This window comes from Mus caroli, unplaced genomic scaffold (assembly GCF_978045245.1).
Source record: "Mus caroli unplaced genomic scaffold, Mus_caroli_1 scaffold_7, whole genome shotgun sequence".
Lineage (NCBI taxonomy): Eukaryota > Metazoa > Chordata > Mammalia > Rodentia > Muridae > Mus > Mus caroli.
In genome coordinates, this window is record NW_028227262.1 from 15,156,280 (window position 1) to 15,183,953 (window position 27,674).

Here is a 27,674-nt window from a genome sequence, read left to right on the forward strand (position 1 = left end):
TGTGTTTAAAAAGAATGAGAGGTAAGTTAACACAGTGTTTCTTTCTTGATTTATTTGTGACTTCAAGACAGTGGAACTCTCAGAAGCATTTGATAAATCATTGAATATAATTGATTTAATAGTGTTTATCGTAATGGTGCCTTTATCTGGAAATCAGTTCGTTCTCACTCTTGCTCTCGCTCGCTCGCTCTCGTTTTTAGTTTTTCAAGACAGGGTTTCTCTGTGCAGCCCTGGAATTCACTCTGTAGACCAGGCTGGCCTTGAATACAGAGATACATATGGAAAACAGTTCTTAATTATATACTTTCCTGAATAATTCAGGTTTAAAAAGATTCTATCGAAATAGTAACTTAAGAACAAAGGCTCTATCTGAAAAAGAAGCCTAGTAACTGGAAATGTCTAATTCTAAGCCTGATTATTTTCAGTAATTATATAAAATTACATAGTATAATTAACACATTGCAGTTTTCTTTTTAGTGCTAAAAGCATGTATGTATGCTCAGAGGAAGGGGTCTTGGCCTAGGTTGGAGAGCTTTGAGGGTGGCATTGTAAACAGGTCCATGAGAGCCCTTAATTTCGCCTTCTGTGTCAGAGCATTCCTTGTTGTTTTGCTATATTTTCTGGGCTGGTCTTGAACTCTTGAACTCTAGTAATTAATCCTCCTGCCTCAGCCTTCTAAGTGCAGTGTTCCCTTTCCCAGCCTCTCTTTCAGCTTGTGATACTTTTGACTCTGACAGTCTGCTGCAGTTAGATGTTTGTATCAAAGAGTAAAGACTTCACACCAGCTTTGAATGACCTGCTTTCTTTGGGTGGTGACTGGAGTATTTAAAACAGAACGATGCATTTCCAGCAGTGCTTCTCAACTTCCCTTATGTTGAGACCCCAACCATAAAATCATTTCATTACTACTTCATAGCTGCAGCTTTGCTACTGTTATAAATCATAATGTAAATATCTAATAGGCAGGATATCTGATATGCCGCTTCCAAGGGGTCGTGACCCCCAGGCTGAGAGTTGCTGATTTAGAGTATAATTTACATGTACACTAAGGGACTCGGTAGCTTCACAGCTCTAGCTGTTTTTCCGTCACATGTTCCATGAACATGTCTAGTCATGTGAAGTTCCATAGAAGCAGTTTGGGTAGTTGGCTGGCAGCAGTCCAAGATTTCATGGCTAAGTCTGTCTTGACGTTTAATTGGCTGATGAAGCTGCTGAAAAACTGGATGTGATGTCTATGGGAACTTTGCCATTACTCAGTCTCTGTGCAGATTGTGTTCTAGGTGCTAGCTGAAATCTGTCGCCTGTTACAGCCCATATCTCAGTGTGGCTAACAGAATCTGGGAACGCCTCAGAATGTGAACACCACGCCACAATGGTGGGAGGTGCTGAGCCACTGCAGACTCTCGTTCAGATCTGGAGTTAGATTCTAGAAATGACAGAAGTCTAATTTCAGTGTAGCTCATTAAGCTAGTCTGAGGTAATGAAGTGAAACACTCCGGAGTTGCCAGGTGTAATTAACGCTGGCTTAGTGTTTAAAGTGTAAAGGTTATCTTTTGGAATCGCCTGAACCTTTTTCATTTGTTCTGGATTTAGATACAAATGAACTTTTACCATGATTTGCTTTATTTTGAATATAAAGGGCTTAAAATCGTGTGTATAAACCTAGTAATCTCTCTAAAACTGCTGGCAATGAGAACTGGATAGCGATTTTCCTGGAGATCGAGCAGCTTCTTCATCTTCCATGCTGCCTCTCCTGAGGGCAGCATGGCTGATCTGAGAGCACGCTTCCTAGTAGCAATATCATCTCTGCAGAAGGAAACTGGTTCCAGGAGTCATTGCACCTTACACAGATGGAAACAGCATTCTATAGATTTTAATTTTTACGTTCAGACTTCACTTAAGCTGTTGATCCTTTCCTTTCTTCAGAGGCTCCTTTTAATTGCTCTCTGCATCATATTAAAGAACAAAAGCGATAAGAGCATTTATTCCTCACAAGCGATTATCATTATTGTTGTTATTTAGGTGCCTTTGGGAGAAAGCAGAATAAAGATGATGGTGAACCACCCAGCTGTCTGTGCTGGCTCATCTAGGACACTCGCCGCACAGCGCAAGGGAAGAGTTCTCTTACTAATATCACTGCTGCTTTGAGACTGGAAGAAGCAGAGTCGTTGGTTAGGCCTTTTAGTTACTCTCAAGTACAGAAGGCACTGTTGTGAAATGTGAGCTTGTAAAGGAAATGTAAGAAGGAAGATTTTAAAGTGTAGTTTTTGTCGGACCTTCCACCCAAGACTGAAGATAACAGGCACAGGATGGGTAGGAATGTAAATTTAAATGCAGAAGAATAAATTCATTGTGTACTGTATACTGACCTCATTGAAACTTGAATCCACATAGTCCAGCATGCAGCCACTAGCCAGATGTGTGGGTGTCTGAGTTGACCTGTATAAAATCCAGAGTAAGAGTCCTAGAATAAAAACAAATTCTTAAAACGTAATTAATAAACTTAATATTTATTTATTGAAAAAAGATTTGGCTATCTTAGATTAAGTGTATAATGTTGTCTGTGCTCCATTTTACTTTTTACAAGGTGGTTACCGGAGAATTTGGAAAAGATGGGCATGGTGGCATACATTTAAAATCCTAGCCCTTTGAAGTAGGAAGGGTTGATGTGTGTGGCCAGGGCTAAGTGGGGTACACAGTGAGAGCTTGTCTCAGAATACCAGATAAAAACTAGAGAAGCTGAAATTGCCACTCACTTGGCTCATGTTTGTGAATTGTATTCTATTTTCCTTAGAGAACATTGTTTTAGACCCAATTCTGTTGTCAAAATTATAACAGATGAGAACAGGAAGACTAAGGAATTAAGAGGGAAAATGTGAATACAATTATGTTAAAATATTTAGCACATCTTAATTACATCAACTAAGTTGAAGTAAACATGACTTGTTATGTCTTGTGCGGATTCTTTCTGCCCCAGTCAAAGCATCTTTGTTAGAATCGCTCAGAAGACACACCGAGTGCATCCTTCACCCTGTGACTTAAACATACATTAATTCTTTTCTTCTAGAAATACCTTATTTCCATGTCGGAGTTTTACTTCTTCAAGATGAATTTCAGCTGCTGTTTGCTGAGGGTTTCCCTGTTCTCTCTGGTCCACAGGTTATATGCTGTGGTCTGACTGCAGTTCACCTCTTTGACTTAGCCTTGCTTTCATTTACCTTAGCAGTAGTGATTTGGTGAATTCACTTCATTTATTAATCTTTGATTTAGGGAGAGATGGTGTGGAGGTTTGAATGTGCTTGGCCCATAGGGAGTGGTACTATTAGAAGGCATGGTTGTGTTGGAGGAACTGTGTCAGTGTAGGGATGGGCTTTGAAGCTCTGCCCAGTGTGGAAAAATCCGTTTTTCTCCTGGCTGCAGTCAGTTCAAGATGCAGAATTTTCAGCTCATCCTGCGCCATGCCTCCCTGGAAGCTGCCATGCTCCCACCTTGTTGATAATGGACTAAACCTCTAAATCTATAAGCCAGCCCCAATTAATGTGGTCCTTTAGTGTGGATTGTGGATAGTCAGCACTGAACAGTCAATGAAATACAGATTAAATGAGAAATAATTAAATTGAAGTAAAGTCAAATCTTTTGATGCAAGGTACCATAGTTTGCAATTACACAAAATCATGTTATGGATTTACTGTGGTCCAGCAAACTTACATGTAGCAGCTCATGCTTCACTGTTACTAGATTTGGAAGGATGCTGTTGTAGGGCATTCAAGAGACTTCATGAGGATGGTGTTCTCTAGACTTAGATTTTTTTAAAAAAAATTTTTAATTTTATTTTAGCCGGGTGTGGTGGCACACGCCTTTAATCCCAGCACTCCGGAGGCAGAGGCAGGCGGATTTCTGAGTTCAAGGCCAGCCTGGTCTACAAAGTGAGTTCCAGGACAGCCAGGGCTATACAGAGAAACCCTGTCTCGAAAAAAAAAAAACCCAATATATATATATATATATATATATATATATATATATATATATATTTTATTCTTAATTTATTTTTTACAATTCACACTATAGGTTAGAGGAGAAAGAAATAGCTGTCTTCTCAAGGAAAACTGGTTGACACATTTACAGACTGACACGTATATTATACACTGAAAAGACAATTAGAGAGTGATAAAGGGGGACATAAATGGAACAAGTGCACAGGGAGAAACAGTCAGGACTGTTGTGAATGAAAATGACAAGGTACTGTGCAATCCTTCTCTGAACTGGAGAGGTTGGTGAAGAGCAGCTATGGCATATCTGTTCATTTTAAGTCTAGACCACAGTATAACAAACCCAAATAATTAATGCTATAGTAAGCATGCATTCATTTTAATGATTTTTCATCCTAATAATGGAATTGATTTTATAGCTAAGAACAAAATTGTTAATTAACTATAACAAGTGTCTACTGTTAATAACATAATAAAATGAAAATTACAGTGAGTATTCAAAAAAAATGTGGTCCTTTATAAGAATTACCTTGGTCATGGTGTCTCTTCTAGCAGTGGAAACCCTAAGGCAGAAGTGTGAAAAAGTCACAGTGGACCCCATCCGATGGGCAAAGGGCTCCTTTTGTTCACTAACTTAGTTATCTATGTGTAAGCAACAAAACCAGATAGGACTGAAGCTAGGAAACAGGATGAGGCTGTCAGCACATCATAGGCCTGTATTAATTTTATCCTTTATCACTGTGGTTATTTCATTTCATTATTTCCACATATCTTTCATACTTAGGTACTTAATATTTTATAGCATTACATTTCAATAATTAAATTTATCCATTTATGCTTGGGTATTAAAACTTTTCAGTAAAATACTTTTTCTGAGTAGGAAAACTAAGCACCCACTGGAGTTTCTTGCTGTGACAGATATAACGTCGTTCTGATTAGCCTTTGAATAACAGGGTTAGTAGTGAGTCACTTGCTGTCCAGTGTGCGATAGAGAATCTGAACCCAGTTTAATTGTTTTGTCACTATTATTTGCTGATCACTTGAGATTTAAAAAAAAAATAGGAGGACTTAAGGAAGGGTAGCTATTAAATAGAAAATACAGAATTTTTTTTTAATTTTTTTTTAAATTTTTAATATTTTTATTACATATTTTCCTCAATTACATTTCCAATGCTATCCCAAAAGTCCCCCATAGCGCCCCCCACTTCCCTACCCACCCATTCCCATTCTTTTGGCCCTGGCATTCCCCTATATTGGGGCATATAAAGTTTGCAAGTCCAATGGGCCTCTCTTTCCATTGATGGCCGACTAGGCCATCTTTCGATACATATGCAGCTAGAGACAAGAGCTCCGGGGTTCTGGTTAGTACATCATGTTGTTCCAACAATAGGGTTGCAGATCCCTTTAGCTCCTTGGGTACTTTCTCTAGCTTCTCGATTGGGAGCCCTGTGATACATCCAATAGCTGACTGTGGACATCCACTCCTGTGTTTGCTAGGCCCCGGCATCGTCTCACAAGAGACAGCTATATTTGGGTCCTTTCAGCAAAATCTTGCTAGTGTATGCAATGGTGTCAGCGTTTAGAAGCTGCTTATGGGATGGATCCCTGGATACGGCAGTCTCTAAATGGTCCATCCTTTCATCACAGCTACGAACTTTGTCTCTGTAACTCCTTCCCTGGGTGTTTTGTTCCCAATTCTAAGAAGGGGCACAGTGTCCACACTTTGGTCTTCATTCTTCTTGAGTTTCATGCGTTTAGCAAATTGTATCTCATATCTTGGGTATCCTAAGTTTTGGGCTAATATCCACTTATCAGTGAATAGATATTGTGTGAGTTCTTTTGTGATTGTGTTACTTCACTCAAGATGATGCCCTCCAGGTCCATCCATTTGGCTAGGAATTTCATAAATTCATTCTTTTTAATAGCTAAGTAGTACTCCATTGTGTAAATGTACCATAATTTCTGTATCCATTCCTCTGTTGAGGGACATCTGGGTTCTTTCCAGCTTCTGGCTATTATAAATAGGGCTGCTATGAACATAGTGGAGCATGTGTCCTTTTTACCGGTTGGGACATCTTCTGGATATATGCCCAGGAGAGGTATTGCTGGATCCTCCGGTAGTACTATGTCCAATTTTCTGAGGAACCGCCAGACTGATTTCCAGAGTGGTTGTACAAGCTTGCAATCCCACCAACAATGGAGGAGTGTTCCTCTTTCTCCACATCCTCGCCAGCATCTGCTGTCACCTGAATTTTTGATCTTAGCCATTCTGACTGGTGTGAGGTGGAATCTCAGGGTTGTTTTGATTTGCATTTCCCTGATGATTAAGGATGCTGAACATTTTTTCAGGTACTTCTCAGCCATTCAGTATTCCTCAGGTGAGAATTCTTTGTTTAGCTCTGAGCCCCATTTTTAATGGGGTTATTTGATTTTCTGGAGTCCACCTTCTTAAGTTCTTTATATATATTGGATATTAGTCCCCTATATGATTTAGGATAGGAAAAGATCCTTTCCGAATCTGTTGGTGGGTTTTTTTGTCTTATTGATGGTGTCTTTAGCCTTGCAGAAGCTTTGCAGTTTCATGAGGTCCCACTTGTCAATTCTCGATCTTACAGCACAAGCCATTACTGTTCTATTCAGGAATTTTTCCCCTGTGCCCATATCTTCAAGGCTTTTCCCCACTTTCTCCTCTATAAGTTTCAGTGTCTTTGGTTTTATGTGTAGTTCCTTGATCCACTTAGACTTGAGCTTAGTACAAGGAGATAGGAATGGATCGATTCGCATTCTTCTACATGTTAACAACCAGTTGTGCCAGCACCATTTGTTGAAAATGCTGTCTTTCTTCCACTGGATGTTTTTAGCTCCCTTGTCGAAGATCAAGTGACCGTAGGTGTGTGGGTTCATTTCTGGGTCTTCAATTCTATTCCATTGGTCTATTTGTCTGTCACTATACCAGTACCATGCAGTTTTTATCACAATTGCTCTGTAGTAAAGCTTTAGGTCCGACATGGTGATTCCACCAGAGGTTCTTTTATCCTTGAGAAGAGTTTTTGCTATCCTAGGTTTTTTGTTATTCCAGATGAATTTGCAGATTGCACTTTCTAATTCGTTGAAGAATTGAGTTGGAATTTTGATGGGGATTGCATTGAATCTGTAGATTGCTTTTGGCAAGATAGCCATTTTTACAATGTTGATCCTGCCAATCCATGAGCATGGGAGATCTTTCCATCTTCTGAGATCTTCTATAATTTCTTTCTTCAGAGACTTGAAGTTTTTATTATACAGATCTTTCACTTCCTTAGTTAGAGTCACACCAAGATATTTTATATTATTTGTGACTATTGAGAAGGGTGTTGTTTCCCTAATTTCTTTCTCAGCCTGTTTATTCTTTGTGTAGAGAAAGGCCATTGATTTGTTTGAGTTAATTTTATATCCAGCTACTTCACCGAAGCTGTTTATCAGGCTTAGGAGTTCTCTGGTGGAATTTTTAGGGTCACTTATATATACTATCATATCATCTGCAAAAAGTGATATTTTGACTTCCTCTTTTCCAATTTGTATCCCTTTGATCTCCTTTTGTTGTCGAATTGCTCTGGCTAGGACTTCAAGTACAATGTTGAATAGGTGTGGAGAAAGTGGACAGCCTTGTCTAGTCCCTGATTTTAGAGGGATTGCTTCAAGCTTCTCACCATTTACTTTGATGTTGGCTACTGGTTAGCTGTAGATTGCTTTTATCATGTTTAGGTATGGGCCTTGAATTCCTGATCTCTCCAAGACTTTTATCATGAATGGGTGTTGGATCTTGTCAAATGCTTTTTCCGCATCTAACGAGATGACCATGTGGTTTTTGTCTTTGAGTTTCTTTATATACTGGATTACGTTGATGGATTTCCGTATATTGAACCATCCCTGCATCCCTGGGATGAAACCTACTTGGTCAGGATGGATGATTGTTTTGATGTGTTCTTGGATTCGGTTAGCAAGAACTTTATTGAGGATTTTTGCATCAATATTCATAAGGGATATTGGTCTGAAGTTTTCTATCTTTGTTGGGTCTTTTTGTGGTTTAGGTATCAGAGTAATTGTGGCTTCATAGAATGAGTTGGGTAGAGTACCTTCTGTTTCTATTTTGTGGAATAGTTTGTGAAGAACTGGGATTAGATCTTCTTTGAAGGTCTGATAGAACTCTGCACTAAACCCATCTGGTCCTGGGCTTTTTTTAGTTGGGAGACTATTAATGACTGCTTCTATTTCTTTGGGGGATATAGGGCTGTTTAGATCATTAACCTGATCTTGATTCAACTTTGGTACCTGGTATCTGTCTAGGAACTTCTCCATTTCATCCAGGTTCTCCAGTTTTGTTGAGTATAGCCTTTGGTAGAAGGATCTGATGGTGTTTTGGATGTCTTCAGGATCTGTTGTTATGTCTCCTTTTTCATTTCTGATTTTGTTAATTAGGATGCTTTCCCTGTGCCCTCTAGTGAGTCTGGCTAAGGGTTTATCTATCTTGTTGATTTTCTCAAAGAACCAGCTCCTTGATTGGTTGATTCTTTGAATAGTTTTTCTTGTTTCCACTTGGTTGATTTCGCCCCTGAGTTTGATTATTCCCTGCCGTCTACTCCTCTTGGGTGAATTTGCTTCCTTTTGTTCTAGTGCTTTTAGGTATGTTGTCAAGCTGCTAATGTGTGCTCTCTCTAGTTTCCTTTTGGAGGCACTCAGAGCTATGAGTTTTCCTCTTAGAAATGCTTTCATTGCGTCCCATAAGTTTGGGTATGTTGTGGCTTCATTTTCATTGAACTCTAAAAAGTCCTTAATTTCTTTCTTTATTCCTTCCTTGACCAAGGTATCATTGAGAAGAGTGTTGTTCAGTTTCCACGTGAAGGTTGGCTTTCTATTATTTATTTTGTTATTGAAGATCAGCCTTAGTCCATGGTGATCTGATAGGATTAATGGGACAATTTCAATATTTTTGTATCTGTTGAGGCCTGTTTTGTGACCAATTATGTGGTCAATTTTGGAGAAAGTACCATGAGGTGCTGAGAAGAAGGTATATCCTTTTGTTTTAGGATAGAATGTTCTGTAGATATCTGCCAGATCCAGTTGATTCATAATTTCTCTTAGTTTCTCTGTGTCCCTGTTTAGTTTCTGTTTCCATGATCTGTCCATTGGTGAAAGTGGTGTGTTGAAGTCTCCCACTATTATTGTATGAGGTGCAATGTGTGCTTTGAGATTTACTCAAGTTTCTTTAATGAATGTGGCTGCCTTTGTATTTGGAGCATAGATATTCAGGATTGATAGTTCCTCTTGGAGGATTTTACCTTTGATGAGTATGAAGTGTCCCTCCCTGTCTTTTTTAATGACTTTGGGTTGGAAGTCAATCTTATCAGATATTAGAATGGCTACTCCAGCTTGTTTCTTCATACCATTTGCTTGGAAAATTGTTTTCCAGCCTTTCATTCTGAGGTAGTGTCTATCTTTTTCTCTGAGATGAGTTTCCTGTAAGCAGCAAAATGTTGGGTCTTGTTTGTGTAGCCAGTTTGTTAGTCTATGTCTTTTTATCGGGGAGTTGAGTCCATTGATATTAAGAGATATTAAGGAAAAGTAATTGTTGTTTCCTGTTATTTTTGTTGTTAAAGTTGGCATTCTGTTCTTGTGGCTGTCTTCTTTTAGGTTTGTTGAGGGATTACCTTCTTGTAGTTTCTAGGGCGTGGTTCCTGTCCTTGTATTGGTTTTTTTCTGTTATTATCCTTTGAAGTGCTGGGTTCGTGGAGAGATAATGTGTGAATTTGGTTTTGTCGTGGAATACTTTGGTTTCTCCATCTATGTTAATTGAGAGTTTGGCTGGGTATAGTAGCCTGGGCTGGAATTTGTGTTCTTTTAGTGTTTGTATAACATCCGTCCAGGATCTTCTGGCTTTCATAGTCTCTGGTGAGAAATCTGGTGTAATTCTGATAGGCTTGCCTTTATATGTTACTTGGCCTTTTTCTCTTACTGCTTTTAGTATTCTATCTTTATTTAGAGCATTTGTTGCTCTGATTATTATGTGTAGGGAGGTATTTCTTTTCTGGTCCAGTCTATTTGGAGTTCTGTAGGCTTCTTGTATGTTCATGGGCATCTCTTTCTTTAGATTTGGGAAGTTTTCTTCTATAATTTTGTTGAAGATGTTTGCTGGTCCTTTGAGTTGAAAATCTTCATTCTCATCCACTCCTATTATCCGTAGGTTTGGTCTTCTCATTGTGTCCTGTATTTCTTGGATGTTTTGAGTTAGGATCTTTTTGCATTTTACATTTTCCTTGATTGTTGTGCCGATGTTCTCTATGGAATCTTCTGCACCTGAGATTCTCTCTTCCATCTCTTGTATTCTGTTGCTGATGCTGGTATCTATGGTTCCAGATTTCTTTCCTAGGGTTTCTATCTCCAGTGTTGCCTCATTTTGGGTTTTCTTTATTGTGTCTACTTCCCTTTTTAGGTCTAGTATGGTTTTGTTCATTTCCATCATCTGTTTGGATGTGTTTTCCTGTTTTTCATTAAGGACTTCTACCTGTTTGATTAGGTTATCCTGTTTTTCTTTAAGGATTTGTAACTCTTTAGCAGTGTTCTCCTGCAATTCTTTAAGGGATTTTTGTGCTTCCTCTTTAATGTCTTCTACCTGTTTAGCAGTGTTCTCCTGTATTTCTTTAAGTGTGTTATTAAAGTCCTTCTTGAAGTCCTCTACCATCATCAGGAGATATGCTTTTAGATCTGTGTCTAGCTTTTCCGGTGTGTTGGGGTGCCCTGGACTGGGCGAAGTGGGAGTGCTGGGTTCTGATGATGGTGAGTGGTCTTGGTTTCTGTTAGTAAGATTATTACGTTTACCTTTCGCCATCTGGTAATCTCTGGGGTTAGTTGTTGTCGTTGTCACTGTTTAAAGATTGGAGCAGAAGCTGTGTTCCACTCACCAGCAGTCTGAAAATCCTGTGGCGGGGGTCGTGGGTAGCTGGCGGGTGTCAGCCGACCCTGCGCCCAAGCTACCCCGGTGCTTTTCTGACCGGAAGAGGCTTGTGGCCCTAAGTAGGCCGGATTTCTGCCTCCCCAACCAGAGCAGTCTCAGGTCCCGCGTGATTGGACTGGATCAGAAGCTGTGTTCCACTCACCAGCAGTCTTAAAATCCTGTGGCGGGGGTCGTGGGTAGCTGGCGGGTGTCAGCTGACCCTGTGCTCTAGCTACACTGGTGCTGTTCCGGCCGGATGAGGCCTATGGCCCTACTCAGGCGGGTTTTCTGTTTCCCTAATTAATTCAGTCTCAGGTCCCGCGCGCAATTGGATTGGAGCAGAAGCTCTGTTCCACTCACCAGAAGTCTTAAGATCCTGTGGCGGGTGTTGTGGGTAGCTGGCGAGTGTCAGCCGACCCTGCGCCCAAGCTACCCCGGTGCTTTTCTGACCGGAAGAGGCTTGTGGCCCTATGTAGGTCGGATTTCTGCCTCCCCAACCAGAGCAGTCTCAGGTCCCGCGTGATTGGACTGGAGCAGAAGCTGTGTTCCACTCACCAGCAGTCTCAAAATCCTGTGGCGCGGGGGTCGTGGGTAGCTGGCAGGTGTCAGCCAACCCTGCGCTCTAGCTACACCGGTGCTGTTCTGGCCAGATGAGGCCTGTGGCCCTACTCAGGCCGGTTTCTCGAAAATACAGAATTATAAGAGTTAAAAAAAGTCATTTTGAATTGTGGCTTCTGTTAATTATATTTATGATTTTTAATTTTATTCTTAGCCTATCATCTAGATTCATACCTAGTCTTCCATTAAAATACATATAATATTTTTATTTTATGAGTATGGGTATTTTGTCTACATGTAAGTATGTATTTCATATTATGCATGTGTGGTGTCTGCAAGGCCACAAGAATGCATCAGATCCCTGGACCTGGAGCTACAGAGGGTTGTGGACTACCATATTGGTGCCAGGGACAGACCCTAGGTCCACTGGAAGAGCAACCAGTGCTCTTAACCACAGCCATCTTCCCAGCTCCTGATCATTGAAGTTGGTGTTAAAACTTTTAGTTTTATTTTGTGTGTTTGGGGACTTGCTGGTGTATGTGGGTACATGTGGAGGCCAGAAGTCAACCTCAGGAGTCCTTCTCAGATGTTGTTCACCATGTTTTTTGAGAGAGGCACCCTTAGGAGCTCACTGAGTAGGCTAGGCTAACTGACCAGAAATCCCTAGGCATCTTCCCAGCGTTGGGATTGTGAGTGTGTGCCACCATCTTGAGCCTCCTGTGTGGTTTCTGGGGAGCAGAGTCAGGTCCTCGTGCTTACACAACAAGGGAGCCATCTCCTCAGCCCTTGGTCATCTTGTTGCTCATTCATCTAAATGAACAGGCAAAATGATGCAGGGTGATAGAGCTCAGTGAATGAAATTGGTGGATCTTTTAATATTTTTGAAGTAGAGATATAAACTTTATTTTACAGTATTCAGTATTAGTCATCTCATTTGTACTTTCAGACATTCATTTTAATAAGACGGATAACTTTGAATGTAATCAGCAAATTAGTGTAATTTATTAAATATAATATAATGTGAGATAATTGATTTAAGATAGCAATAAAACTAGTCAAACCAGAATTGTTTTAGTATACCATAATCTTATAAGAAAGTTTGATAGTCTCAGGTTGCCATCAGAGATGTCTTCCTAAGTCACTTTCTACATCAGGATAGCAGCAGAAATCAGGTTGACTCAGTAGGATCTTTGAAATCTATTAATCTTGAAAAATATGCAGCTGGTCTTCCTTCTCCTTCTACCTCCCCTCTCTCTTCCCTCCTCTTTCTCCCCCCTTCTCAGGCACCAGTAAAATAAACAGAAATTGAAAAGCAACCTCACAATAAAAAAATAAAATGAGATTTTACTGACTAAGTTTGGTGGAGTTTCAGTGAGTTTTATGAAAAATGAACATTAAAAAGATGTAGAAAGAGCATGGGAACTGAGGGAAGCAAGAAGGGAGTTGGAGGCCATTTCTAGTTTCTTCGTCTGAGTTACAGTTTGGAATCTATTGGCAGCAAGTTAAAGGAATTAGTGATGAGAGGAAGAGGCAGTTGTCACAGATCATATACAAATAATAAGATGACAACAAAATAAGAACTACAGATCAGCAGTGGCTATGCGGAGTCATTCCATTTGTATACACTTTTCCCAGGATGCCGCGTTAAAGTCCAAGGGAAGCTGCCGGGAAGTGTTGGGAGGACATTCTTGAAATTTCTGATAGAGCAGAGGGCTTGGATTCCGCTCCAGTGTGGGCGGACTGAGTCAGATGAGCTCCTTGACTTAAGATAGGGATATAATGGGGCTGGATAGGCAGCTAGCACGTACATTTGATCCTCTTCTAAAGGATCCAGTTTCATTCTCAGCACCTCACCAGCAAGCTCACAATCAGTGTAGCACCACCTCCAGGAGATCTGAGACCTTTGTCCCCCAGAGTGCTTGTGTTAATGTGCACATACCTGCATGCAGATACAAACACCTACACATAATTAAAAGTAATAAAATAAATCTTAACAAGATGAGGACGTAGTACAAGTATTAAGTAAGCTTTCCCTGCCTAAGATACTTTTTCAATTTGGATATCTATTAAAGGAAAACTTCTTTACCCCAAATTGTGAGAAGTAAGAGAACAGGGCCAAAAGTTGTTCTCTATCTCTGGCTTTAGAAAGGGAAAAATGGATCCATTCTCCTGACCCATTGTGTCTTGCCCTGTAGGTGTAAAATGTAGGTGTAAAATGTGAGGAAGAACAGCATTTGTGGTCCAGGTCAGCACTGTAGGGATGCGAGTGAGAGCACTGTACAAATGAGCTCTCTGGCTGTTGTTAGGGGCTGCTCTGAGAGCTCTGCACAGGCACCTCTAGCGATCCCATGATCCCATGAGAGGATTTTGGTCACTGATATTCTGAAACTACATGTAAGCTGGGAACGATGCCAGACTCCTGCCATCTCATTGCTGGGGCCTTAAAGCAGGAGAATCTTGAGTTTGTGGCCAGTGTGGGCTGTATTGTGAGATCCTGTCTCAGAAAAGGACACTAAAATAAATAAAATGGAAAGTGCAAACACAAGCACTTTGTCTTACAGACTGTGCTTCTAAGAGCCTGGGTAAACTGTAAGAGCTGGAGAGAGGAGAACAAGGTTTATAAACATGATGATAGGGATAGCAGCCATAGGGATTGTTTTTTCCTTTAATCCCAGTTGTTACATTCTTCCTACTGTGACTTCTGTATGCCTTTACACCCTCCAGTTCTTAAAGTAGGCACAGTTATCCATCCACCCATCCATCCACCCATCCATCCATCCATCATCTCACCCATCCATCCATCCATCCACCCACCCATCCATCCATCCATCCATCCACCCATCATCTCATCCACCCATCCATCATCTCATCCACCCATCCACCCATCCATCCATCATCCATCCATCCACCCATCATCTCACCCACCCATCCACCCATCATCTCATCCATTTCTATGACAGCACACATTTTGTAGTAGGAGAAACCAAGAGTTCTAAAGTAAACACTTTAAGCATTAAGGTTAGAAGAGTATTCCTTGTTTTTACAAGCCAAGCATTCAAACAGGATCGTTTCTCTTGCTTTGCCCTATTTGTGATAGAAGTCATTTCATCATGTCCCCAGTTTAAAAGCCACTTATCATTTACTGAAGCATTTGGTGTTTGAATAGTAACTGTAGAAGGAGTTTTGCTAGAGCACACATTCAAGTTAGACACAAGGAAATAGCTGGCTTCCCTTCACTGCTTACCTCTCTACTGATATACACTATTTTATATTTTATCTAAAATAGGAAGGAGGCTCAGCAGTTAAAAGCACTTGTTGCTCTTGTAGAGAATCAGAATTTGGTTTGCTCATATCAGGCAGCTTACAGTTAACAATAACTCCAGTTCTAGAGGATTCTCCGTCCTCTTCTGGTCTCCAGGGGTACCTGCATGCATGTGTTCATACATACATACATGCTCATATGCACAGACATACATATCTAAAAATAAAAATATTACTTACACATAAATTTTATCTTAAGAACGACCTATTGAAAGAAAATGTGAATATTCAAAAAGGTGGGTTTTTTTTCAAGTTAGATGTTAACTTCAATAAGTGTTTTATGAAGGACATGGAGAAGTGTTTAGTTTTTGATCTTTAGAAAACATTGTTTACTATTACATAGCGTTGTCTAATAATCTCATATATGATAGAGAAAAATGAATATAGTCTTTCATTAGCTATATATCCAATATTATTGACACTTGTGAGTGATAGTGCAGGGGCACAGGACAGTTCTGTGTGGTCAGCTTCCGAGTGCGAGCTTTCTTTGCTGGAAGTTCAGCAAGTATACGTGAGCTTTTACAGGTGGGGAAGATAACACGTGGCTGCCCGTCTGTACAGTCACAGTGCCGACTTACTAGGGATACCCTGCCTCCTTACCTTTCCTGTCTCAGGACTCCTGGGCTGGCCTCCAAGTCCTTATGTAGTCTCAAGTTCTCATCTTCCTGTCTTCACTCCCAAGTGTTAATCTTACAGGCATATGCAGCACTGGGCCTCTTTGTTTTTTGCACTTTTTTTTTGATGTGCTGAGGATTGAACGTGGAGTTTCCTGTATGCTACACAGATAAGTGAGCTATGTTCTCAGGCCCTTACCTGGAATATTTCTTACTGGATTAAAAAGTTAATATTTGCATGTAAGATTCTATCTGATGCTTCTTAAGGTTTGTAGAGGTAGATGTTGTTGCATGTTCACGTGTTTAGTACCAGAATAAGTTCTCTGAAGACTGATCTGCCTAGCACACAGGCTATTTAAAGCTGTAGCAACTCTTACGGAATTAAGCATTAGGAAGCCTTCTCCATCTTTCAAAACAAGGTTAGTATAGGTTAGTACAATGCAAGGCTGCATTCACTCACACTGCTCTTGTGTAACTGGGAGGAATGGGTATAGCCTTGATCTTGACGTGTATGTACACAGAGGGATTGCAGCTCTAGATACAGGGTTACGTACTTTATAATCTGAGAAGCACATGCAAAGTGAAGGTAATGATAACATGTTTAATTTTGAGTCATTCAATAAGAGTTTCGTATTAAATCTAAGCTTACCAGAAAAAATTTAAAGGAAGGATAATAAGAAATTACAGAAAAGGAGGTCACATATGAACACAAGATGAATGTTTAGAATAATTGTCACTAAATAATTTTGTATTTTATGACACATTGTCTTAGCAGCACTTTTGAGACTTGGATTTTGATGCAATAGATGGTGGGAGTTTCCATTTTACACTCACTCAAGGGCTGAGTACTGACCTAGACCTCCTCCTTCTCTTCCATCTCAAACCTGAAGGTTATGAATACCGATGGCACCGGGAGGCGAGTGCTGGTGGAAGACAAGATCCCTCACATATTTGGGTTTACCTTGCTGGGTGACTATGTTTACTGGACTGACTGGCAGAGGCGGAGCATCGAGAGAGTACACAAACGGAGCGCAGAGAGGGAGGTCATCATAGACCAGCTGCCAGACCTCATGGGACTGAAGGCCACAAGTGTTCACAGAGTCATTGGTGAGTCATACCAGGGTCTCTGAGAAGTGACCTGCCTCGTGTTCTGACGTCACAGCGTGATCTGTTAGGTGTAGATCCACTTTCATCAAAGGAACTCGATGTCTCGTGTGTGTGTGTGTGTGTGTGTGTGTGTATAAATGCCCTTAGTTTACAGCTTACTGTAGGTATAAAACATTTGTTCATACTTTTTCTCATGGATAATCCCAGTACTGCTTGTTTGTAAAAGTAGAGTTGGAACTAGGTCAGGACCGACAGAAGAACCATGAACCAAATATGTCCTGCTTTAAAAGTGAGTATGTGTTGATAATGTCAATGTTTGTGTTTTTCTGTACCTGTTGTAACCTATTTTCTTTTAGGTTCTAACCCCTGTGCTGAGGACAATGGAGGATGCAGCCATCTTTGCCTGTACAGGCCTCAGGGGCTTCGATGCGCCTGTCCCATTGGCTTTGAGCTCATCAGTGACATGAAGACATGCATTGTCCCCGAGGCTTTCCTTCTGTTCTCTCGGAGAGCGGATATCAGACGCATATCTTTGGAAACAAACAACAACAATGTGGCCATTCCTCTCACTGGTGTCAAAGAAGCCTCTGCTTTGGATTTTGATGTCACAGACAACAGGATTTACTGGACTGATATATCACTGAAGGTTAGCGAAGAATCGTGAAGTGCTAATGCAGGGGCCAGAGGAAAGCTTGAATCACAGTGTCGTGCGTCACACAGAGGCTTATACAGCTGGCTGGTGGGAATTCTCACTGAGTGTGGATTATAGCATCCTGGTTTTCCCCTGGCTTTACTAGTGAGAACCTTACTGAGAACGTGAGAGGTGGCGCCTGCCTAAAGGCTGGGGATACATAGTCTTTCCTGTCAGATAACTGTTGTGCACTTATAACTTGCAAAGAGCATGAAATGTTGCAGCCAGACATTTGCCTTCTAGTGGTATTTAAGCAAATTTGCTAATTGAGTGGGGAAACGTAAATAAACCTTGGGTTTAACTGGGCGGTCTGCCATCTTGCAGGACTCTTGTGTTAAATGAGAGTATCGGCAGATACATACCACGTATATACCACTTGGCCTAGAACTTGTAAGGTGGGATCATCTATTACTAACTTTTAACATTTATGGGGTTCAAAACTATAATGATGATATAAAAATTGGTTTTCTTTGTATTATGAACTTAGAGGGGCTAAGGTCTAAGTTGGCACAGTGGCTGAGGGCACTTTCAGATGTCTTCAGAAAGCTGACTACAAGTAAGCATTCTGGTCCCACCTTGCTCACTTGATTACCTAGAAATTTCCAAAGAAAACTCATTTTTTTTGGGAGATGGCTCCATGGGTCAGAATGTGTGATGACCTGATTTCAAATCCCTGAGACTCATGTGAAAGGCTGTGCGCGTCTAGACTCCAGTGTTGAGGAGTAGAGAGAGGAGGCCCCAAGACCTTGCTGGCTTGCCAGGATAGCTCCAACAGGGAGCGTATGGTCCAGTGAGAGACCCTTCTTAAAGGAATATAGTGAAGAACAACAATAGAGGAAGACACCCAGGGTTCCTCTCTGGCCTGTGCCTGTGCATATCCTGCGTACACAACACACCAGACAAGCAAAAATACACAGGTGCACATATGCACACACACACAGACACACGCACACACACATGCGCCAACCAGGCATCTCATTTCATTGCCTTAGTAGGAAGAAATTTTGATTCTTCACTTTAGAAGTTTCCTCCTGAAGTGGCTTAATTATAGTTGCATTTATTTGTCACTTCAGTGTCTTTGTACCATCAATAAAATCCAGACTTCTGAATAACTTTTTTAACCTTAAGCTGTGTGTCTTAGTTGCAAATTTTATTTTTGCAGACTATTAGCAGAGCCTTTATGAATGGCAGTGCACTGGAACATGTGGTAGAGTTTGGCTTAGATTATCCAGAAGGCATGGCAGTGGACTGGCTTGGGAAGAACTTATACTGGGCAGACACAGGAACAAATCGTATTGAGGTATCAAAGTTGGACGGACAGCACCGACAGGTTTTGGTATGGAAAGACCTTGACAGTCCTCGAGCTCTGGCACTGGATCCTGCAGAAGGGTAAATACTTTATGTGTGTATTCTTTACAGCTTCATCACACTGTGCTTATGATTACATCATTGATGTCTTAATGTTTATTACTAATGTGACAACTACATTATAGGAAAGATTTATGTTAGAACCAGTTATCGCTGGGCATAGAGCCTCAGACTTGTGGGACCAGCACCTGGCATGCTGAGGCAGAAGCATTGCTGGGAGTTCAAGACCAGCCTTATTACATCATGAGTTCCAGCCAGCTACAGATTAACAACCCACCACAATAACAAATGAACAAATAAAACGGAAAAAAACCAAGCCGTTCATATTTTGCTGCTTAATAATAATTCATTTACTAAAATTACTCCATCATAACATTCACTAAAGAAAGTGAGATAGGATTCATAATAAAATATTCATTGATCAGCATTAATATTCTGAGTGAACAGTGCTTTATCATTATTGGACATTGCTGGCTCTCTCTCAGATCCCTTCAGGATATAGAGCCCCAACCTCTACTAGAAACCCACTAAAACAGTGTTCCATACTGAGAAACAACCAGTGTGGGTCCTTCACTCCCAAGGTCTGGTTTTGCGTTCCACAATTCTAGTTACCAGTGGTCTAGAAATAACTAGATAAAGCATTCAAGAAATGAGAAGATTGTAAGTTTTAAATTGCTTTTATTATGCTATATATTTTTCCTACTTTTTTTTATTAGTTGCTAATCTTTTGGGGCCACATTTATACATTAAACTTTATCATAGTTAAGTATAGAAAAAAAAAAACACTGTATAAACAGTATAGGGTTTGTTACTATTGTAGTTTCAGATACACAGTATTGAGGGGCAGTGTATTAGAATGTACCCCCTGCAGGTAAAGATAAGAATACTATGTATTTTAAAAGGTGCCATTCATTTTTTAAAATCTGTGTGGGGGGGGGGGGGTGGGGGGGTGGTTGGTAATCAAACCCAAGACCTTGCCCCAAAAGTTGCATTTTAGGATACCCACTAATTTAAAGTGGGCAATTAGTACAGTCTTTATTGTAAACTTAGGAAAACGTTGGTGTTATACAATAGACAAACTAACCTGTTTATTACAGCGCACTTTCTTTTTTTTTTTTTTTTTTTTTTTTTGGTTTTTCGAGACAGGGTTTCTCTGTGTAGCCCTGGCTGTCCTGGAACTCACTCTGTAGACCAGGCTGGCCTCGAACTCAGAAATCCACCTGCCTCTGCCTCCCGAGTGCTGGGATTAAAGGCGTGCGCCACCACGCCCGGCTTACAGCACACTTTCTTTAGGTTGGGTGGTCCTTATTACAAGAGTTAAGCATGTTTCATGTAGCAACTGAGACATCTGAAAATTAAGAAAATTGTTTGTTTGTTTCTTTCTTTCTTTCTTGTTCATTACAAGTTTTTGTAAAAGTTAGAGGAGGACATGTATAATATAATACTCTGTTAAATAAAGTTAAAAACAAAATTAAAGCATCCTTTCATATTTATAGGTGCATGAGACTATCTTAATAAGAAAGCCAGCAAGTCATAAAACGGTTGTGTGATGCTATCTCAAGTTAGTTGTAGGTTTACAGGATTTTCAGAGGGGAAACTAGGAAAGGGGATAATATTTGAATTATAAATAAAGAAAATATCTAATAAAGAAAGAAAGAAAATAGTTTCTAATGGAATCCTCACATCAAGCTCTCTGTTAGGTCTTTGCTCATCTATGGGAGGCCATGGGAAGACCAGCTTCTTGGTGTACCAGAAACTGAGGTGGGATTCTGGTGATCTTTGCTTAAGCACGAGTCGTCAATCAGAGAAATTCAGTACTTAGAACTGAGGACTCTAGAGTAGGTTGCCCCTGGCAAGGGTGAGCCAGCGTGCGGAGTGATTTCCCCAGACTCAGTGCTCACACTAGCAGCTGACTAGCTTAGCTGGCAAAGTATTTGGTTAAGAGTAAGGTTCTAGTTCTAGCTATGCCATGTAACTGGCTTGGAAACATGACATGAGAGATTTTACACTTCTTTACTGTTTGGCCTTCCATATAGAAAAAGCCCTAGGGAGCATTAAGATTAAACCCTCAGAAAAGTAAGGTGTAAGTGGGTGATATCTTAAATGTCATAAGGATATTAGTACTTGTATTTCTTGCTCAGCCAACATACTAGGATGGCATACATCGTGCTTATTTGTGTAGTATGTTCTCTTGAGCTGTATAACCAAATATATTTTCTGGCTTTGCCTTTGATGTGAGCCTTTCAAAAGCCACTGTTTATTTTGACATTAGTGCACTCTTGCAGCTAGTTTTTAAAGAAAGTTGATTTATATAAGTTGAAAGGTAAACCAGTATTTAAAAATCTGAAGTTGCTTACACTCAGAAATTCAGAAAGATATTTTAGTAAAGTGTACAGGATTCTTAGACCAGATTGTTAATCCTTTTCTTGATACTAGTTTTACAAGTGTTAGTGCTGCGGTAAAGAAATCATGGTTTGCCTCTGACTCCCGTCTGGGTAGAACGGTTGGATTGGATGACTGGAGAGAGCCCTGTGGCCACACCTTTGCAGGAGTGTAGGGCACAGTTAGCTGGAGATGACCAGATGCTTGGGAAATGTAGCCATGGCTTTTTACCCATTTACTTGGCTTTCTATAGTTTTTTTCAAGTTCGTTCAGTTACTATACATGACTGTGACTCCTTTGTTCAGAAAATCAAGCTGACTGTTAAATTTCCACTGTTTTGAATCTAGGTTTATGTATTGGACTGAGTGGGGAGGCAAGCCTAAGATTGACAGGGCTGCTATGGATGGAAGTGAACGCACTACATTAGTTCCAAATGTGGGCCGAGCCAATGGTCTCACCATCGACTATGCTAAAAGGCGGCTTTACTGGACAGACCTGGACACTAACCTAATAGAATCCTCAAATATGCTCGGTAAGCCTCACTGCTTCTTGCTTAGGTGTTTATGGAAACTCACTGGCTGCCCTTGTTTAGAAGCTCGGGCTGACACTTTGTATCAGCAGCTATTCTAGAATTGCATCTTTTTATTTTTGTTGTTGTTGTTGTTAGACCCCTGTTACTTGGATTTATTTATGTATTATGCAAAGTTTTATTACTGTTGGGTCTGTACTGACATTGGTGAAGGGATTCTCCTGCCGTGCACATGTATCCCCCGTCTTTTTGTGGAAGGGAGAATGAAGTACTGAGCTTTAAGTACTCATGCACCCGAAAGAAAACCAAAGTCACAATAAACCATCAGAGGTTAAAGAGACTTAGTGACTTAGTCTGTCTGACTACAGATGGACTACTTTCAGAGGTCTTGTCTGGCTTTAGGATTGTTTTTTAAATGAAGTGTTCTGCTTTAAATTGCTTATAAATTTAATGTTTCATATGTTACTTTTTTTTAACCCCAAAAGATAATTGTTCCTCACATACTGATGCCTCTCCCTTGTCTACTGACTTTCCCAAAATAGGACTCAACCGTGAAGTTATAGCAGATGACTTGCCTCATCCTTTTGGCTTAACTCAGTACCAAGATTATATCTACTGGACAGACTGGAGCCGACGCAGCATTGAACGTGCCAACAAAACCAGTGGCCAAAACCGCACCATCATCCAGGGCCATTTGGACTATGTGATGGACATCCTGGTCTTCCACTCTTCCCGGCAGGCAGGGTGGAATGAATGTGCCTCCAGCAACGGGCACTGCTCCCACCTCTGCTTGGCTGTGCCCGTCGGAGGTTTTGTGTGTGGATGCCCTGCCCACTACTCCCTGAATGCTGACAACAGGACCTGCAGTGGTAAGTTACAGTGTACCCCGGGGGCAGCTAGAATTAGAAGACAAAGCAACATTTTGAGAATGCTTCAAAAATTTTTTTTAAAGAGTAAACATTGTATAATACAAAGGTTAAAACTGGGGAGATGTACCAAATTTTACCGTTCAGTTCATAATAGCAGTTTAATTTCATACAAAGTTGCCTTTTACTTTTGATCTTAAATATTTAGTAAAAACTGTGTAGTGTCAGAGAAACATGTGTGTTCATACATGATACTTACTTATCATAAGGGAAGGGCAATGCATGCAACAGAACAAAGAGAATGCTAATATAGTTCTTTGAAATACATAAAACAGGACAAATAGCATTTTCATATGTTTGAAGCCATACAGAAAATGCACATGAAGAAGTTAAACCCAGGGTCAAGCAGTGGTTGACAGATGGGGACACTGCCCATGTGTGCAGTCACTGCTTGATTCTAGGTCTTCTCACCTCGTCAGGGTCATGATGAGACATGGTGAGAGAGAAGGATGTCCCTATGCTTTAGTCAAAGCTCTGCTGTGAAGAGGCACCATGACCAAGGCAACTCTTAGAAAGGATAACATTTGGTTGCAGCTGACTTACAGTTCAGGGGTTTAGCTGTTCTCATCATGAAAGGAAGCGTGGCACCGTGCAGTCAGACAGGTGCTGAAAGTAGCTGAGAGTTCTGTGTCCAGATCCACAGGCAACAGGAAGAGAGTGACACTGGGCCTGCCCACTCCACAGTGTCACACCAGGCCACATCTCCCAGTGACCAAGCATTCAAATCTGTGAGCCTGTGGGGGCCATTCCTATTCAAACCACCACACTCTACAATATCCTTTTAAAAGTTGACCAAAATTTCACATTAAAAGTGAACACACAGGGAGGCTGGAGAGATGGCTCAGTGGTTAAGAGCACTGACAGCTCTTCCAGAGGTCCTGAGTTCAATTCCCAGCAACCACATGGCAGCTCACAACTGTATGTAATGGGACCCGATGCTTTTTATTTATTTTTTTTTGGGGGGGGGTTATGTCTGAAGACAGCAACAGTGTACTCATGTACATAAAATAAATAATTCTTTTAAAAAATGAACACACAGTGCTAACAAAAAAGCATGTTACAACATTGTTTGCTATGGAAAACATGGTATATGGCTTAACTATACATAGAGACCCATGTCTTGAGGATTAGATAAGAAAATTAGTAAATGGTCAAGAGATATTTAAGACATCATGCCAGAAAGAGTCTTGGGAGACAGGAGACTGTCAGTTTGGAAGAAAGTAACAGCTTAGTGTAAGATTTTAGATATAATTAATTAGTGAAATTACACTGTCATTATCTGAAAAACAAAGTGTATCATATAGCAAAGGATTTAATCTTTTCTGAAATAGGCTTCAATTATGAACAAAGAATACAGATTATAATTCAGCAGTTATGTTTTAGAGAATCCCACACATTGTATTTTTTTTTTTTGCAAATAACTTTTTAAAAATGTTATACTGTTATGATTATCTTTTTAAATTTATTTATTTTTATTTTATATGGATTGGTATTTTGCTTGCATATTTATTTGTGTGAGGGTATCAGATCTCCTGGAACTGGAGTTATAGACACTTATGAGTTGTCTTGTAAGTACTGGGAATCGAACCTGCGTGCTCTTAACTAGCAGACAGTGAGTGTTTTTAACTGCTGAGCTATCTCTCCAGTACCCCCTCAACAATTTTTTAACCCTTAATTTTTCTCATTTTAAAAATGTGAATAGGGCTGGTGAGAAGGCTCAGTGGGTAAGAGCACCCAACTGCTCTTCCGAAAGTCTGGAGTTCAAATCCCAGCAACCACATAGTGGCTCACAACCATCCGTAAGGAGATCTGACTCCGTCTTCTGGAGTGTCTGAAGACAGCTACAGTGTACTTACATATAATAAATAAATAAATCTTTTTTTAAAAATGTGAATAACAACTGTAGAGCTTCTGTGGGAATGGGTGAAAGGTGATGTGGCTCTGGGGAAACCTGGAACACAGTGTGGTGGTGATGGAAAGAGGCTTGTGGACTCTGTGTGTGCTTCAGAGTTAGCGAGAATGTTGGAAATGAACTTAGAGGAGAGAAGAGAGATGGAGCAAAGCAAAGATGGTTTCCAAGTTGGTGTCAGAGTCAGCGCACTAGTAGAGGGCTTGTATTTTAGAGCTGCAGGTGTGGGATTCCCTACAGGGAAAGGAGTGTTGGGCCCAGCAGACCAGGTAGCAGATTTTAGACATGTGATATGTGGGCTCTGTTACACCTACTCAGGTCCACCCAGCCCTGTCTGTCCATTGTAGCATGGAAACAGCCATAGGCTGCATTACAGAAAAGGGCAGCACACCAGGTTTGGGTTATGGGCCATAGTTTTTAATTCCTTGTGGAGAATAAAAAAAGGGTCCTGGCAGCTAAAATCACTGGTTCAGGAAGACACGTTTGCAGAGGGTACTGAGAATTGGCATAGCCAGAGAAGCAATCAAGGCAGACAGCATTGAGGTGCCAAAGAAGAGATGAGTTGTCGACGGCTGTTGAGAGGCTAGGTGAGGTCTGGAAAATATTTTTTATCCTTTAGATTGTTTCCATCCATGTTGGCCAAAGACGGTCTTAGTGACCATGAAGGTGGTAATTTCTGGGAAGTGATGGCGAAGGACAAGTTGGAGTAGACGTGAGCAGTGAGCCTGGGAAAGGAAGGGAGGAGTAGGCAGTCATAGCAAGCAGCATCTCTCTCGAGAACTCCAGCTTTGGGGGGAAGGAGAGAATCACGGTGTGAGGACTGTTAGAAAGTGCGACATAAATAGCACTTCTGAGATCACTGTGCACGTGCCCCGTTGGTTGGTTGGTTGGTGACTGATCATCGTGGGAAATCAGTGCTGCAAGCCCCTAGTATCTGTTGGCTGACTGTCTGATACAGTTAGCAGTGCTTCAAGGCTTCTTGTGTGCTCCTTCTGAGTACCATTTAATATTTGCATGTAGTTGTAATGTATTAGGAAGAGCTTAATGTCTAGGTTCTTGCTTTCAAAAACATTCCAACATAATTTACATCATGACTGATTTAAAAAGCTAAGTCAGACCTGCTTGTCTGTGAGTTCAAGTGTGACAGTGCTCTCTAGCTCGTGCAGAGTAAAAACCTGGCTCATACAAGGTTTTTAAGGCCCAACATGAGCAATATCCCTCACTTCATAGCTGCATCTTTATCCCAAACACCCTTCTCTAACCTATGATAAGTTTCCTTATCTACTATTCTTTAATTTGCTTTCTCTGTAACAGACACATTGGTCTAATTGCTTGTTTCAGATATGCAAATCAGTCTCATTTCAGGACTGTTGATCTGCTTATTTAATATCCCTGAATGGTCTTTTTGCAAAACTTCCATCCTTCCATCCTTCATGTCTAAGTCTTTGCTTACTTGTGACCGGCATAGCAAGATGTCATCTGCAGCACTTACTGTGGAACACCTCCTTCCACCGCTATCACTGCCAGGCCCACTGCCGCCTTTCCATAGCACTCACAAGTCTTTGTTGTGTGTACCGTAGTCTGTGGCTCCACTGTTTACACATTGTAACTTCCTTCGTTTTGCTTATTACTTGCTGTGTATCCCATGAAGCAGCAGCTGTGTTCCTGGTCCCCTCTCTGGTGTGCCTGAGGTGTCTAGACTAGTGCTTCTGCTGTGTGGTAGGCACTCAGGAATTACTGTTAAATAAAATGAATGAAGAAATGGGGTGGTTCTGGAAGAAGGTGTGGCCTCCCACTCAGTAATTTAATGATCTCCAGAAACCTTTAACTTTTCTGAGCTGCAGTTTCCTTATCCGTAAAATGATAATATACAGATTAAATGGCATTCCTTGTGGCATGTGACATGTTAGAATATAGAGATTAAGTGACACTCTTAGTGTTGAGTGGTGTGTTTGAATATAGGGATTAAATGGCATTCTGTGTGATGTGGGAGTTTTCCAGTCATACCTAATTATTTTCATTCCTCCTGCTTTATTCTTGTACTTACAAAATCAAGGCTAACGGGTTGTCTTTGTTGTCATTCCGTGCTTATTTCTTTACATGATTTTTTTCATTCTTTTATTCAGTATTTGTTAAGCACTTAACTACATGATAGGCCTGATTGTAACCATTGGAAATACTAACAACGAATGAAACAGACAGAAATACCTGCCTTCACCAACCTTCCCTTTCCCTGGAACTGCTTGAACAGAAATATCAAGAGAAGAAAATGTGGGGGCAGAGATTACAAGGTTAATAGGGCTGTCAGGAAATCTGTACTAAGGTGGCATTCGTGTCAGGACTTGAAGGAGTTGAGGAAATGAGCTTTGAGGAGGTGCACATGTGACCCAGGAGGTTAGTAGATGTAGGAGAGTGAGGAAGGATGTTGGGGGACGAAACAAGAAGCTAGGTCTCGCGATCCCATCTTGGATACACAAGTGGCCTTATGGTACTTGTGTAAATTGGGAAATGATGTTCCCTCTGGACAAATTGAGTCCCCCAGGTACACAGCATGGCTCCTAGTCAGTGCTTTTGGTACCATGGATGACACAGTCTTATGTGGTAAGATTGGCCATGAAGACAGTTCTGTTCTTACCCAAGAGCAGCACCTTTCTTGAACTTACTTTTCTTAACTTATTGATGCTGTCTGAAAACAGCTGAAGATGCCTCCGGCTTACACCTCCAGCTGCTTCATGTTATCTTCAGTGAGGGAGTGCAAGGCTAGGAAAACCTAATGACTTTAATTTCTTTGTTTGTTTATTTATTTATTTATTTTAATTTTGAAACAGGGTTACCCAGGCTAGCTTAAAATTCACTATGTAGCTGAGAGCTAGTCTTGCTAAGAGCTAGTCTTGAACTTCTGATCCTCCTGCCTCAGCTTCTCAAGTACTGGGATTATAGGAATGTACTACTGTGCTTAGGTTCTTTTGTTCTGTTTTTTTAAAAAGATCTTTCTATAGGAGATGTGAGAATGTGGTTGAGGGTTGGAGAATGGATTTAGACTTTTTAAATGGATGTGTTGTGTCACTTTAAGCATGGACGGTAAGAAACTCAAATTATCAGCTTCTGAGAAATATTAATTAAAAATTAATAATGGTTAACTTTTTAATTAACATTTTTAATTACACTTCAATTTATTGTGTGTGTACATGTGAACATGCTACATGCTTATTTCATGGCATACATATGGAGGTCAGAGGACAGACTGGAGGAGTTGATCCTGGAGATGGAACTTGGACCATCAAAATTAGTCGCAAGTGCCTCTACCTTG

General features: G+C 40.6%; 1 protein-coding gene across 2 annotated transcripts in view; it reads left to right on the plus strand.

Annotated features, from left to right (window-relative positions):
• Lrp6 (LDL receptor related protein 6) overlaps positions 1 to 27,674 on the plus strand; it is a 126,668-nt gene that overhangs the window by 68,502 nt on the left and 30,492 nt on the right. For both annotated transcript variants that reach the window (XM_021165898.3, XM_085839845.1), the window contains 5 exons: positions 16,343 to 16,559; positions 16,916 to 17,205; positions 18,413 to 18,639; positions 21,348 to 21,532; positions 22,072 to 22,398. In XM_021165898.3, the coding sequence (XP_021021557.1) occupies positions 16,343 to 16,559; positions 16,916 to 17,205; positions 18,413 to 18,639; positions 21,348 to 21,532; positions 22,072 to 22,398 (1,246 nt within the window). The remainder of the gene's footprint in view (positions 1 to 16,342; positions 16,560 to 16,915; positions 17,206 to 18,412; positions 18,640 to 21,347; positions 21,533 to 22,071; positions 22,399 to 27,674) is intronic.